General features: G+C 45.2%; 1 protein-coding gene across 3 annotated transcripts in view; it reads left to right on the plus strand.

Moving 5' to 3' along the window:
• Positions 1–15611, plus strand: part of SYTL3 (synaptotagmin like 3) — a 95974-nt gene that overhangs the window by 17641 nt on the left and 62722 nt on the right. For all 3 annotated transcript variants that reach the window (XM_061428435.1, XM_061428437.1, XM_061428436.1), the window contains exon 4: positions 15213–15277. In XM_061428435.1, coding sequence (XP_061284419.1) covers positions 15213–15277 — 65 coding nt within the window. The remainder of the gene's footprint in view (positions 1–15212; positions 15278–15611) is intronic.

A 15611-nucleotide genomic window follows, 5' to 3' on the forward strand; every position in this document is an offset into this window, starting at 1 on the left:
GATAATGGGGGAAGGGGTAGAGTCAGCAGGAAGCCAGGCTTTCTTCCTGCAAACTTATCATATGCAAAAGTTTAGGTGAATTACATCATCTTCTGGCCAAGAGGCCTGTTAACATTTTATGATCCTGCCTTCAGAAAACGTATTTTTCTCTAAAGGTGATTATTCTAAAGTCAGGTGCCACCCTCCAAAAGCATTAGATAAAAGTTGCAATCCTATAGGGCAAAGATGTGGTGGGCTATAACAAGAAAAGAATTAACTCAAGGGTCCAAGGTTACAAACATTAAAGCTACTACTTACATTCCTATACACCAATTATATTAATCAATACACTGCCAGGGACACAGTAGGTAAGGGATATGGAAACTTAGCAGCAAACATTGGCCCAACAAGTGAAAAACCCTTCACCAATACAATTTCTAATCAATCGTTTAACTGCTCAAAGGAATCTGTATTTAGACAGTTTAGAACATCTCATGCCTCTCACAGTTGGGAGGCTCTGAACAATCACATGTGGCCGGAAGAACCTATTCAGGCAGGCTAGAGGACGTCCAAAGGAGTTTGTAGGTTGAAACACTCTTGTCATGCCCAGGAACTTTATTAACTGGAGCTGTAAGTTAACTCTTTTTCAGAGAGAGGTGGTGGGGGACAGCCCCCCGTAAAGTCAGAGGTGTAGGTGAGAGCACAAAGCAGTAAAGTAGGCAGACTCTGGTTTTGGGGGTAGATGCTTGAGAATTTCCAGGGGGACTCCTGAGGCTCGATCCCACCTTTGCGTATGCCAAGCCTCCTTCCTCATGACCTTTGCCATGGGCGGAGTTCCTCACGCTGGCTCCTGGCATCACTCATTCAAAGGCAGGTCGTTCAACCAGATTGCCTTGCTCCTAAGCACCCCTCTCTGAAACAGCATGTCACGTCACATCCACGTGGCCAGAGTCACCTCCAAATATATCAGGTTTCCTCAGTCTGTCAAAGCCAGCACCCTTCAGGCTTTTCTTAGCTTGAGAGGGAAAGAGAAAGAATTCCTGTGAGCCAGCCCTGGCTGCACTTGTGCTCAAGCAGGTCCTGGGCTCTTGAGAGAGGAGGGAAGGTCCTAAGACCCTCTTCAGCGAACCATATGTACTGGGTTGATAAACACTGATGATAAACACTGCGTCACAAGGTAGTAATTCTTCAGCACTTCTTTTAGTGGTTAAAGTGAGTAAAGCGAAGTCGCTCAGTCATGTCTGACTCTTTGCAACCCCATGGACTGTAGCTTACCAGGCTCCTCTGTCCATGGGATTTTCCAGGCAAGAGTACTGGAGTGGGTTCCCATTTCCTTCTCCAGAGGATCTTCCAGACCCAGGGATTGAGCCCGGGTCTCCCGCATTGTAGGCAGACGCTTTATCATCTGAGCCACCAGGGGAGTCTCAAAGTGAAAGTGAAAGTCGCTCAGTCGTGTCCAACTCTTTGCGACCCCATGGACCATACAGTCCATGGAATTCTCCAGGCCAGGATACTGGAGTGGGTAGCCTTTCCCTTCTCCAGGAAACCTTCCCAATGCAGGGGTCGAACCCAGGTCTCCCACACTGCAGGCAGATTCTTTACCAGATGAGCCACAAGGGAAGCCCCTTTAGTGGTTAACTGGAAACTAAAAATCAAAACAGGAGGACAGGGTCTGAGGCAACCTCCCAGGAAGGGGGGCCGTGTTGAAATCTCCGCCCTGGAGAGCACTGTGCCCTGGGGCATTGTAACTGAACCCCTCTAAGCTCTTGAAGTGTGATTTCTAAAACCCCAGCTTCCTGGTGTCGAAATAAGGATGTTTTTCAAAATATGAGAGATAATTGCATTGCTCTGAGAGAACTGACGCAGGAAATTGTAGGGCGAGAGAGCTAAGTAATTTATAACAACCCCCCCCCCACCTTCTCTTTGCTTCCTTTCTTTGAAGCTTTCTACCCTCTCTAGTTTTGTCCACTCTGGGCTGCCGTCCAGTCTAGGGGGTCAAACCAAAGAAAAGGCTTGGTGAAGTGTGAGAGTCTTTGACAGTCTTAACTGGGACCTGGACAGGTTTTCGACCCCAATCGTTTTCTTCTCCCTGCTTCTTCTTCAGCCTAAGACCCATCCCTCAAGAAGTGGATTTGTTGTGGGAACAGGAGGAAAACATAGGTTTTAAAATCAAGCAAAAGTAAAGTCTAGGGTAGCAGTTTTGAAGAAAGCAAAACCAGTGTTCAGACTGCTGCAGTCAGTGCAGAGGGCCTGTGAGCAGCGCTGGCCCTGGGCTTGGGCTGAGGGTCCAGGAAACAGATGAGGATTCTGCCTGCTGGGTAGGTTTTCTGCTCAGGACCCGTAGGGGCTCAGGGGAGGGGGTGGGGGACTAAGCTGGCTCAAGGTGACTTCCCAGAGCACCCTGTGGGAGCATTTCTGGAAGATGGTCAGGCTTAGAGAGGGAAATGAACACAGTCAGGGACAAGGAATAACATGGGCATGATGCTGACTCAAACTATTGGAGTTTTAGCTTCAACATCAGTCCTTCCAATGAATATTTAGGATTGATTTCCTTTAGAATTGACTCTCCTTGCAGTCCAAGGGACTCTCAAGAGTCTTCTCCAACACCACAGTTCAAAAGCATCAATTCTCCGGCACTCAGGTTTCTTTATAGTCCAACTCTCACATCCATGGCTCCTTAGTTGCTTCAGACGTGTCTGACTCTTTGCTGCCCATGAACTGAAGCCCACCAGGCTTCTCCATCCATGGGATTCTCCAGGCAAGAATACTGGAGTGGGTTGCCATTTCCTTCTCCACACATCCATACATGACTACTGGAAAAACCATAGCTTTGACTTAACGGACCTTTGTTGGCACAGTAATATCTCTGCTTTATAATATGCTGTCTAGTTTGGAGATAGCTTTTCTTCCAAGGAGCAAGTGTCTTTTAATTTCATGGCTGCCAGTCACCATCTGTAGTGATTTTGGAGCCCAAAAATATAGTCTCTCACTGTTTCCATTGTTTACCCATCTATTTGCCATGAAGTGATGGGACCAGATGCCATGATCTTAGTTTTCTGAATATTGAGTTTTAAGTCAACTTTTTCACTCTCCTCTTTCACTTTCATCAAGAGTCTCTTTAGTTCCTCTTTGCTTTCTGCCATAAGGGTGGTGTCATCTGCATATCTGAGGTTATTGATATTTCTTCTGGCAATCTTAATTCCAGCTTGTGCTTCATCCAGCCCAGCATTTTGCATGATGTACTCTGCATGGAACTTAAATAAGCAGGGTGACAATATACAGCCTTGACGTACTCCTTTCCCAATTTGGAACCAGTCTGTTGTTCCATGTTTGGTTCTAACTGTTGCTTCTTGACCTGCATACAGATTTCTCAGGAGGCAGGTCAGGTGGTCTAGGATTCCTATCTCTTCTAAGAATTTTCCACAGCTTGTTGTGATCCACACAGTCAAAGGCTTTGGTGTAGTCAGTAAAGCAGAAGTAGATGTTTTTCTGGAACTCTCTTGCTTTCCTGATGATCCAAAGGATGTTGGCAATTTGATCTCTGGTTCCTCTGCCTTTCTAAGTCCAACTCGAACATCTGGAAGTTCACAGTTCACGTGAACTGTTGAAACCTGGCTTGGAGAATTTTGAGCATTACTTTACTAGTGTGTGAGATGAGTGCAATTGTGCGGTAGTTTGAGCATTCTTTGGCATTGCCTTTCTTTGGGATTGGAATGAAAACTGACCTTTTCCAGTCCTGTGGCCACTGCTGAGTTTTCCCAATTTGCTGGCATATTGAGTGCAGCACTTTCACAGCATCATCTTTAGGATCTGAAATAGCTCAACTGGAATTCCATCGCCTCCACTAGCTTTGTTCGCAGTGATGCTTCCTAAGGCCCACTGACTTCACATTCCAGGATGTCTGGCTCTAGGTCAGTGATCACACCATCGTGGTTATCTGGGTTGTGAAGATCTATTCTGTATAGTTCTTCTGTGTATTCTTGCCACCTTTTCTGAATATCTTCTGCTTCTGTTAGGTCCGTACCATTTCTGTCCTTTATTGTGCCCATCTTTGCATGAAAAGTTCCCTTGATATCTCTAATTTTCTTGAAGAGATCTCTAGTCTTTTCCATTCTATTGTTTTCCTCTATTTCTTTGCATTGATCACTGAGGAAGGCTTTCTTATCTCTCCTTGCTATTCTTTGGAACTCTACACTCATGTGGGTATATCTTTCCTTTTCTCTTTTGCCTTTAGCTTCTCTTCTTGTCTCAGCTATTTGTAAGGCCTCCTCAGATAGCCATTTTGCCTTTTTGCATTTCTTTTTCTTGCATTTGCTTTTTATCCATTGGCCAAATGAGGGTACGAGTGACTTAATAGTCTTTGAAGCCTTCTGTTACCAAAGATACAGTGAAAAAGTGGAAATTTGTGGCATACTTTTTGGAAAGTTTATCTTGTCCTTACTAAAGGGAATATTTACACAATAGTTTGAGTGTCATCCCTTTAGTTGAAGTTGATTTCTCCTATGGTCAGTCATGGCAGGTCTTGCTTCAAGAAACCTTTTTGTGATGAGTAAGCTTCCTGTATCCTTAAGTTCAGACTTGAAGTTGTCACTCACTCAGTTCCGCTGAACCTTTTCACCCTACAGGAAGGTCAGTGCCAGGAGGCCATTTTTCCAGGCTGACACTCAAGGTGCTGGTGAAGTGCTGCCTTGGTTTGAGCTCTGGGCTGAAATGTAGCTGAGAGTTATGGGCACTGGGGGTGGAGGGCTACCAGACAGGCTGGTAGGCCCTTTCCAGTCGTGTGTTTGTAGGAATTTCCACAATAACAGACGCACATCCATAGATCAGCCCAAGAGTGCATTCCAGTGCCAAACAGACGTCATGGGTAGATTTTTTGATTTCGGATGATTCTACTCCTGCACTGTTTCATGAATGCAGATATCTGTGAGATCCTGATTTCCCAATTTGGAGTTTCTTTATTTTGATTCATTTTCAGTCAACTGAAGTGTCTCTTCAAAGATTTTTCTTCTCAGAAGAGCATGTGGGTGGTGTGTTTTAAGCCATTGCCTATCTGAAGATGCCTTCAATAGCCTTTCCTCATGAGTAAGGACTTCCCTGGGTTTTATTCATTTTTTAAACTATTTTGTTTTTGGGTGTAGCTGATTAACAGACATTGTGGTGGCAGTTTCATTTGAAGAACCAGACATTCATATCTATCCGCTCTCCACCAGGCTCCCCTCCCATCCAGGCTGCCAGACAACTTTGAGTAGAGCTCCATAAGCACATGGAAAGTTCCATAGCACACAGCACATGGAGCTTTGAGCAGAGTTCCACGTGCTATGCAGCAGGTCATTGTCGGCTATCATTTTCAACACAGCAGTAGGACTTCACTGGGTTTTAAAATCTCAGGTCCCAACTTTCCATCTTTAAGTTCGTTTAACGTGTTATCATTGTCCTTGGGAATCTACTGTAACAGACACACTGGAGACTAGCTTTATTTTTCTTTATTGATCATCTGGATTTTAGGTAGTAGAAGCATATTGGGTTTTTTCCAAATCCTTGTAATTGAAAGCAGTTTCTAATATCTTCCTGGGTCTGAGTCTCTCCACACTGATTTTCATGGATTAAGAAGAATTCCCTGGAGCTAGCTGTGCCTTGGATGTGCTTGTTGTTTTTTTAATTATTTTTAATTGTGGAGAAATACACATAAAATTTACCATTATAGCTAAGGCTACGTGTACAGTTTAATGGCATTTGAAAGTGTGGGTAATCATTAGTCAAACCCACTTCATCAGCCTTCACTCATCAAGGTCATCCAGGAGACTTACATACCCACTGTTATCTTTTTAAAAATGTTTATTTATTTTTGCTGCTCTGGGTCTTGGTTGCTGCACATGGACTTTCTCTAGCGGTGGTGAGCAGGGGTCCACTCCTCATTGTGGTGCATGGGCTTCTCAACGTGGTGGCTTCTCTCGTTGTGCACAGGCTCTCGGGTACATGGGCTGCAGGGGCTGTGGCACAGGGGCTTAGTTTCTCTGTGGCATGTGGGATCATCCCAGGCCAGGGATCGAATCCTGTGTTCCCCGCATTGGCAGATGGATTCTTAGCCCCTGTGCCACCAGGGAAGGCCCTCAATTATTTCTTAAATTTCAATTAATTATGGCTGTGCTGCGTCTTCCTTGTTGCGTGTTGGCTTTCTCTGGTTGCAACACCCCCTCCATTCTTGTCCTAAACAGTGAGATGTTCACCAAGTGAGTTGTTTTCCAGGAACTGGGAGTCAGCGGCCTCTCAGTTCAGTTTGGTTCAGTCACTCAGTCGTGTCCGACTCTTTGCGACCCCATGAATTGCAGCACGCCAGGCCTCCCTGTCCATCACCAACTCCCGGAGTTCACTGAGACTCATGTCCATCGAGTCAGTGATGCCATCCAGCCATCTCAACCTCTGTCGTCCCCTTCTCCTCCTGCCCCCAATCCCTCCCAGCATCAGAGTCTTTTCCAATGAGTCAACTCTTCGCATGAGGTGGCCAAAGTACTCAAGTTTCAGCTTTAGCATCATTCCTTCCAAAGAAAACCCAGGGCTGATCTCTTCAGAATGGACTGGTTGGATCTCCTTGCAGTCCAAGGGACTTTAGTTTGAGCTTAATTGGCTAAGATTGGATAGGCCCACCGACCCGCCAACTGCGCGTGCGTAAGGGTCCTCTCCGTGACCTTTTGAGGTCAGAGGGCAAAAACTCCACCCCCCCAAGATCGTGGTGAGTGCCTCCATCTTCCCAAGAGCAGAGGCCTGGAGCCTAGTTACACCTGCACACAGTGGCCATGGCCCACCTTTTAACAATCACCCTTCCCCACGCTCTGCACACCCAGAGCCCCTGCCGCTTTAGTCTTCATCCCATCAGTACTTTGAACCCTTGCCGTCCGGGAGGTGGATCTGAGGCCTGCTCCCTCTCTCTGCACTTGGTTGCCTTGCGAATAAACCCTTGCTTTGCTGCAGACTTCAGCGTCTCAGCTTACTGCACGTCAGGCAAACCAACCTGGTAATACCTGCGTGTTGTGGTACAACCATCAGCACCGCCTACTTCCAGGCTTTTTCATCTTGCACAACTGAAACTCTGTTCTATCCAGCAGCTCCCTGTTCTTCCCTCCCTCCCCTGCCCCTCTGCCCGCATCCATCCTTCTGTCTCTCTGACTCCCGTGGGCCCCTCACACAGGTGGAATCACACAGTGTCTGTCTGTGTCTGGCTCATTTCACTAAGCACACGCTTTTCGAGGTTCACCCGTGATGCAGCATGCTGCAGAGTTCCTCCCTTCTTAAAGCTGCCCTCACGTTCTTGAGTGTGTATGCATCACCTTTTGTCTGTTCATCTGCTTATGAGTGCTTGGGTTGCTTCTACCCTTTGGCTGTGGTGAATAGTGGATGTGCAAACATCTCTTTGAGACCCTGCTTTCAATTCTTTCAGGTGTATTCCAGAAGTGGGGCTGCTGAGTCACGTGGTAATTCTGTGTTTAATTTTTTGAGACCCACCATACAGTCTCCAACAGCTGAGCTGTTTCACGTTCCCACCAACAGTGCACAAGGGTTCCAGTTTCTTCACCTGTTGCCTTCTGGGTTTTTATTGTTATTATTATTTTTTTAATGGTAGTTACTAATGGGTGTGCGGAGAAGGCAATGGCACCCCACTCCAGTACTCTTGCCTGGAAAATCCCATGGACAGAGGAGCCTGGTAGGCTGCAGTCCATGGGGTCGCTAAGAGTCGGACACGACTAAGTGACTTCACTTTCACTTTTCACTTTCATGCATTGGAGAAGGAAATGGCAACGCACTCCAGTGTTCTTGCCTGGAGAAGCCCAGGGACTGGGGAGCCTGATGGGCTGCCATCTGTGGGGTCGCACAGAGTCAGACATGACTGAAGCGACTTAGCAGCAGCAGCAACAGCAGCACTAATGGGTGTGAGGTGGGGGTTTGCTTGTGTTTTGACTCAGTAACATTTTCTTCGGTCAGCTCTGACTATTCTTTAATGCTGCTTGGCCTGGCTTATTCGGGATAACCTAGCTTGGTCTTGCTCTCTCACTTCCATTTATATTCCTTATCCCTCAGCGTTCACTGTCTTTTTCTTTTGTGTTCTGGGAAGGCATCCTTACTGAGTCGGCATCATTGATTCAACTCTCCAGCTTCTCAATTCTGCTCTTTCCTGTTGGTAAAACAGCTTGCTCTGCGTTTGTATTGTTGTTTCCTAAATCTTCCTTGATTCTAGTGTGTTGTCTCTTGTTGGCTTTTCCCTAAGTCTTTCTGTTTTTTTTTCATAGAAAAGAAGGAAAGAGAGTGTTTGTCTCTCAGTTGTGTTCGACTCTTTGCAACCCACAGACTGTAGCCCACCAGGCTCCTCTGTCCATGGAAATCTCCAGGCAAGAATACTGGAGTGGGTTGCCATTCCCTTCTCCAGGGGATCATCCCAGTCCAGGGGTCGAACCCAGATCTCCTGCATTGCAGGCAGATTCTTTACTGTCTGAGCCACCAGGGAAGCCCCCTTTTTCATAAGAGGCGGCAGGTCTTAATTAAATGCCTTTGAAGACGACTGCTTTCTGAAACTTCCCTTGGTTCCCGCAGTGATGCACCTTGAGTAGCCGTTCCTGGCCTGCAGGGCTCTTTCTCCTGCCTGAGGCCTTTTGTCAAAGGTTCTGCATTGTCTTCAGACCACCAGGTTGGGGTTTACCAACAGAGCCCTCGCTCCTTGTCTTTGTGGAGCGGTGGAGGAGCCAGTTCTTAGATCTGTAGGGAAGACAGGGTGCTACACAGTGTTTAACCTGGTTTCCAGGCTTTAAGGAGTGCAGCACTGGCCAGCTACAGTAGAATTATTTCATTGACTCATTTTCTGATGTAACAAACCAGGGACTGCAAACTCGTGGCCAACAGGCAGCAAAGCGCCCACAGGCTTTATTTTGTGTCCTGCTCAGTGTCTAACATTTGCCCTTTTAGTGCCTTAAAGTGGGCATGGTCCGCCAGCTCACCATAGCGCCTAGCCCGCCCTCTTGTCTCATCTCTCGCCTTCTCTCTTCATCTGGTTTCTGCTTGGTGCCTGACTCTGTGACCCCTGCCCCTAAACGTTCAGAAAGCGTGACAAACGTCAGCCCTCGGTGCCACCGGGGCCCCATCTCTGTTGGTCCCACCTTATCCCTTCAGTTCGCAGGACGCTGCCTGCAGGGGTGGGGATGTTCGTTATTCACCAGTCCACACATTCATTCACCGGCCCCACTGTGTCTCTAAGTTGTGCTTGGGGCTGTGGATACAGCGCTGAATTTAACACAGAGGGGACCTGCCTCCTCTCAGCGGCCAAGTAGAGTTATTCCTGTTTTGCAGGAAGCTATGGTAGCCACTTGATTAAAATCGTTCCTTTATCTTATCTTGATTCCGACTTCTCTCCTAGTTACCTAGGATTTAATCACAACGATCAGTCTTTTTTTTCCTGTAAGAACATTGAAATCAGATCAACTGAGCTGGTTGGTAGAAACAAACGAAAAAAAACCTCATTATTTTGCTTTGTAACTAAAACTGCCTTAGATATAAGATTATTTGAAGTAAAAAAATTTTTTTTCAACTGTATGGGTGCATAGGACCATTTAAGCTGGGAATTACCAAGTGATTGGACAAGCTAGTACAAAGAAATTAAGTTGATGCTTGGTTTTACATTATTTGGCTTCTTTGTTTGGAATTTTTGTAGCTTGTCTGTCTAATAAGCCACCAAGACTTTCTTGAAGCTTCCTTGCCATCAGGGTGCTGGTTAGAGAGCAGGTCTGCCTGGGAGGGGTGTTGGAGAGGCATTGGAAGAATCCTGGCATGCAGACGAATTTCCTATCTCTTGTTTGCTGAACAGTGGAAATATGTTTAGCAATTTCTGGGAACACCGTGCTGACTGCTCTTGGAATATAAAGCATGGATGTGACAGCTTGCCGACCTGCAGGTGCGAGTAATTTGAATGCAAAGTAAAGATGCAGTCTAGCAGGCCTGTTTGGCTCACTGCTTGCTAATAGTGATAAGGTCAAACTATCTTTCCATTAGGGTCCTCCGTTCATCGCATTATTGAACATTTGCATGCTAGAATTTGCAAAGTGCTTTTCAACAGTTTCCTCTTTTGCTAATGAAATGACAGCATTAATGGAGTTCAAGGCTATGAAAATGGATGCTGGAACCTCCAGCAGTTTATTAAGAGCAGTATCACGTGCTTGGCATTTATAATTACAGTGATCCCCCTGCAGAGTGAGTGGAGAGTCAGACGCAGAACTCAGGTCTGACTCTAGACTTTTTATTCCCTCCACCACCTCTGGAGTTTGCTTTCTGAGATGTATTTATTAGGTGACTGAAAGAGTTTTAAGGAGGCAAGTTGTGATTCTACCAGAGAAATTTAAAACTGTTAATCTCTTGCTGGGTTCTGAAAATGTTCCAAGAAGTTTTCATAGCCAAATTCTGATCGAGTCATTGGGGGAGAAATTCCTTTGGTTCCTGTGAGTCAGGCTACCCTGAGTTGGCCCTAATGAAGACAGAGACATAGGCTCACCTCTGCCTTAGACAGTAAGACCCATAAATGGTCCTCCTTATAAAGCCTGGGATTTGAGTGGACAGGGAGCCATTATGAAAGCTCTTAGGGAATAATTGTTCACAAAACAGCTGATTCTGCAGAAAGTGTTTGTGGAGATAGGGCTGCAGTCTAGTTCTCAAAGGAAATAGCCTCGAACGCAACAGGTGCTTGTCACTGTTTGGTTTAGGACTGTGGTACTTCTATCCTTCCGTTCTTTAGTCACAGATAAGCCCAAGAGACCTGTGGGCTTGTGTCCAAATCTATCCCTGCCAAGGAAGCTCGTGCTTGAATTTCACAAGTAATCCATTGGGATTCTGTAAGAGGATGAGTTGGTTGCATCAGATGCCTAGCACTAGAAGATACTAATAGTTTACTTTATCTGCTTCTTGTATAGGTTCTGAAGCCAGGGCTAGAGGCAGACTTTTTAATAAAATGTTGTAAAATGTAATAAAATAAAAATGTTTATTCAGGCATTTTCACCATTTGCTTCTCTGTCCCCTCAGCTGTTCTTCCTTTTTCGTGATTGTGTATCTACAGGTGTGTTTACTCCTCAGTGACAGCTTGTGTCTGGCTGGCTCAGCTGCCTACAGAGTCATGGACTGAGTTGCTGCAGAAATCTTAGCTCTGATCTCTTGTCTTGTCTGAGCCCTTGCCCCACCCACAGCACCTGTCTCATATATAAATGTTTCTGGTCACAGGTAACAGGCTGGAGAATTTGAGAGAGTTAGATGAGTTGGAAGGGTCATGACCCCCAGGAAAACAAATCAGGTTCAGTTCAGTCACTCAGTCGTGTCGGACTGTTTGCGACCCCATGAACCGCAGCACGCCAGGCCTCCCTGTCCATCACCAACTCCCGGAGTTTACTCAAACTCATGTCCATCGAGTCAGTGATGCCACCCAACTATCTCATCCTCTGTCATCCCCTTCTCCTCCTGCCCTCAATCTTTCCCAGCATCAGGGTCTTTTCAAATGAGTCAGCTCTTCACATCAGGTGGCCAAAGTATTGGGGTTTCAGCTTCAGCATCAGTCCTTCCAATGAATACCCAGAACTGAGCTCCTTTAGGATGGACTGGTTGGAGCTCCTTGCAGTCCAAGGGACTCTCAAGAGTCTTCTCCAACACCACAGTTCAAAAGCATCAATTCTTCAGCTCTCAGCTTTCTTTATAGTCCAACTCTCACAATAAGTCAGGAAGTGAAGTTTATTAATCAGAGCGAGGCCTCTTTGTTTCCATATTTGATTTTTCTCTCCTGCTGTCCTCATCCTAATGCTTAGATTTTGTCCTGCTTATAAGGATGGAGGAAGCATCCTCAGAAATAGAGCAATTGAATTCACCACCCCACTTATCCCGCAAAACTTTCCCTGTGTTTTGACCCTCTGCTTGTCTTAAGTACCAGAGGGGAAACTTGTGTGGGGTTGCTATGTTCTCCTTCACGTGTTTTGTGTCAGTTTAGTAGATTAGATACCTGAGTTTCTGATTTATGCATGAAAACGCTTCCCCTTCTCTCCAGATGTGTCACAGTTGCACGTTTCACATGTTTTTGGCTCTGAATGATATTGACTGACTATCAAAATTCTGTTGCCAGAATTCATACATGCTCTGTGTATGTTTCTCAAAAGGCAGATCAGGTGGTCTGGTATTCCCATCTCTTTCAGAATTTTCCACAGTTTATTGTGATCCACACAGTCAAAGTCTTTGGCATAGTCAATAAAGCAGAAATAGATGTTTTTCTGGAACTCTCTTGCTTTTTCCATGATCCAGCGGATGTTGGCAATCTGATCTCTGGTTCCTCTGCCTTTTCTAAAACCAGCTTGAACAACAGGAAGTTCATGGTTCACATATTGCTGAAGCCTGGCTTGGAGAATTTTGAGCATTACTTTACTAGCGTGTGAGATGAGTGCAATTGTGCGGTACTTTGAGCATTCTTTGGCACTGCCTTTCTTTGGGATTGGAACGAAAACTGACCTTTTCCAGTCCTGTGATCACTGCTGAGTTTTCCAAATTTGCTGGCATATTGAGTGCAGCACTTTCACAGCATCATCTTTGAGGATTTGAAATAGCTCAACTGGAATTCCATCACCTCCACTAGCTTTGTTCATAGTGATTCTTTCTAAGGCCCACTTGACTTCACATTCCAGGATGTCTGGCTCTAGGTCAGTGATCACACCATTGTGATTATCTGGGTCATGAAGATCTTTTTTGTACAGTTCTTCTGTGTATTCTTGCCACCTTTTCTTAATATCTTCTGCTTCTGTTAGGTCCATACCATTTCTGTCCCTTATTGAGCCCATCTTTGCATGAAATGTTCCCTTGGTATCTCTAATTTTCTTGAAGAGATCTCTAGTCTTTCCCATTCTGTTGTTTTCCTCTATTTCTTTGCATTGATTGCTGAAGAAGGCTTTCTTATCTCGTCTTGCTATTCTTTGGAACTCTGCATTCAGATGCTTATATCTTTCCTTTTCTCCTTTGCTTTTTGCTTCTCTTCTTTTCACAGCTATTTGTAAGGCCTCCCCAGACAGCCATTTTGCTTTTTTGCATTTCTTTTCCAAGGGGGTGATCTGCCTCTTGAGAAATTCGTATGCAGGTCAGGAAGCAACAGTTAGAACTGAACATGGAACAACAGACTGGTTCCAAATAGGAAAAGGAGTATGTCAAGGCTGTATATTGTCACCCTGCTTATTTAACTTATGTGCAGAGTACATCATGAGAAACGCTGGACTGGAAGCAGCACAAGCTGGAATGAAGATTGCCGGGAGAAATATCAATAACCTCAGATATGCAGATGACACCACCCTTATGGCAGAAAGTGAAGAGGAACTCAAAAGCCTCTTGATGAAAGTGAAAGAGGAGAGTGAAAAAGTTGGCTTAAAGCTCAACATTCAGAAAACGAAGGTCATGGCATCTGGTCCCATCACTTCATGGGAAATAGATGGGGAAACAGTGGAAACAGTGTCAGACTTTATTTTTGGGGCTCCAAAATCACTGCAGATGGTGACTGCAGTCATGAAATTAAAAGACGCTTTCTCCTTGGAAGGAAAGTTATGACCAACCTAGATAGCATATTCAAAAGCAGAGACATTACTTTGCCAACAAAGATTCGTCTAGTCAAGGCTATGGTTTTTCCTGTGGTCATGTATGGATGTGAGAGTTGGACTGTGAAGAAGGCTGAGCACGGAAGAATTGATGCTTTTGAACTGGGGTGTTGGAGAAGACTCTTGAGAGTCCCTTGGACTGCAAGGAGATCCAACCAGTCCATTCTGAAGGAGATCAGCCCTGGGATTTCTTTGGAGGGAATGATGCTAAAGCTGAAACTCCAGTACTTTGGCCACCTCATGTGAAGAGTTGACTCATTGGAAAAGACCCTGATGCTGGGAGGGATTGGGGGCAGGAGGAGAAGGGGATGACAGAGGATGAGATGGTTGGATGGCATCACTCACTCGATGGACATGAGTCTGCGTGAACTCCAGGAGTTGGTGATGGACAGGGAGGCCTGGAGTGCTGCAATTCATAGGGTCGCAAAGAGTCGGACACGACTGAGCAACTGAACTGAACTGAACTGATACTTTGTAGAAGAGAATTTGACATAAGTTGAAGTTTTAATGTTTCTGAAACTTGCATAACCTAGGAATTGATCCTTCTTTTTATAGCAGATGATTTTAATAGTGTCAATAATTTATAGTGTCTGTGTGTTTAACTTCTTATGTCCTGAAAGGCTTTGACAGTTCTGCCTTTCTGAGGCTCTATGAAGTTGAGGGTGGTTTCTTCAGAAGTTTGGAAACTTGGAAGCTATTAAGAGCTAACATGCTCTGGGAGCTAACATGCTTTGGGACTTCAGTTTCGAGCAGTGGCCATATAAAGTCCCCACACTGCTCTGCCTATAAGTAGGACAGGAGGGGATATAGGGACATAGACATGCCCAGGGAGCCGCTGTCAGACTTGCTGCCCAGCGAGAGGTCACTTTCGCCGTCTCTCGAGTGGTCCCGGGATCTCCAGTGAAGCCCACTGATCCATGTCCCAGACTTCAGGTCCTCCCAGGAACCTTCTCAGCTGAATTCGCTCTTCTGGCTCTTGGTAAATGTTGTGGTTAACTCAGACTAACCTCACCATAACCCAAGGATGATCTCGCTTAGCTGAACAGACAACATTGAATTTCTCTGGTTATCTTTCACGCCATTGTTCCCCACCATAAATGTGATAAACTGGTCGTTTTGATGGCAATTTTGTTTCTCCCTGTGTATTTATTGTGTATGGGTTAAACACATATGTTAATATGAATATATTACATGGTAATGTGTACAGGGATAAAACCTACCCAAGTAGAAACTGCAGCTTTGTTGCTCATTTCAATATTATCTTTCTATTTATTTTTACTTATTTTTATTTTTATTGAAGCATAGTTGATTTATAATGTATTTGTTTCAGATGTATAGTAAAATGATTCAGTTTGATATGTAATATTCCTTTTCAGAATAGGAATATAATATTCCTTTTGTAGCTTTGCTGCTTTCCAGTCAACTCCCTTAACCTCTATGGGAAATCTGTATAGTTAGGGGTCTGGGCCGGAAATCTGAACTCTGAGCTCTTTTGCTAGACTAATATCTTGATATTATCCCCCTGCTTGGTATGAGCCAAATACAGCACCACCCACATCGCTCTCTGAGGCTTCCTTTCTGCTTGTTTTCCAGAAATGTGAAAATAAAAACTGGAGACTGGTTCTTCGAGGAACGAGCCAAGAAATTTCCAACGGAAGGTAAATGCTCTTAAAATGTTTGCTGAAGTGAAATATATTCCTAGTTTAAAAATATTTAGTGGTAAGACTTTTGAATATGAAAAACTTAAAAAGGTGTGATATATTGGCTTCTGTCTGGTCCTCCTGTTCCTTTTGTCTGAATGTTCCTGTCTTTGGCCCTCAGTTCAAGTGGCCACCACCTTTGCTTCTGGGGCTTCCCTCTGGGCCCACACTTACCCAGCTCTAACCCCGCTAGAACCTGCCTGTTCTCTGTGAAGTTGCCCTGACCTCTGCCCTGGGAGTAATGTCTCCTTCCTCCGAAACACTGGCTTGGGCATCTCTCCCATAACTGTTA

The sequence above is a fragment of the Bos javanicus genome, chromosome 9, assembly GCF_032452875.1.
Source record: "Bos javanicus breed banteng chromosome 9, ARS-OSU_banteng_1.0, whole genome shotgun sequence".
Lineage (NCBI taxonomy): Eukaryota > Metazoa > Chordata > Mammalia > Artiodactyla > Bovidae > Bos > Bos javanicus.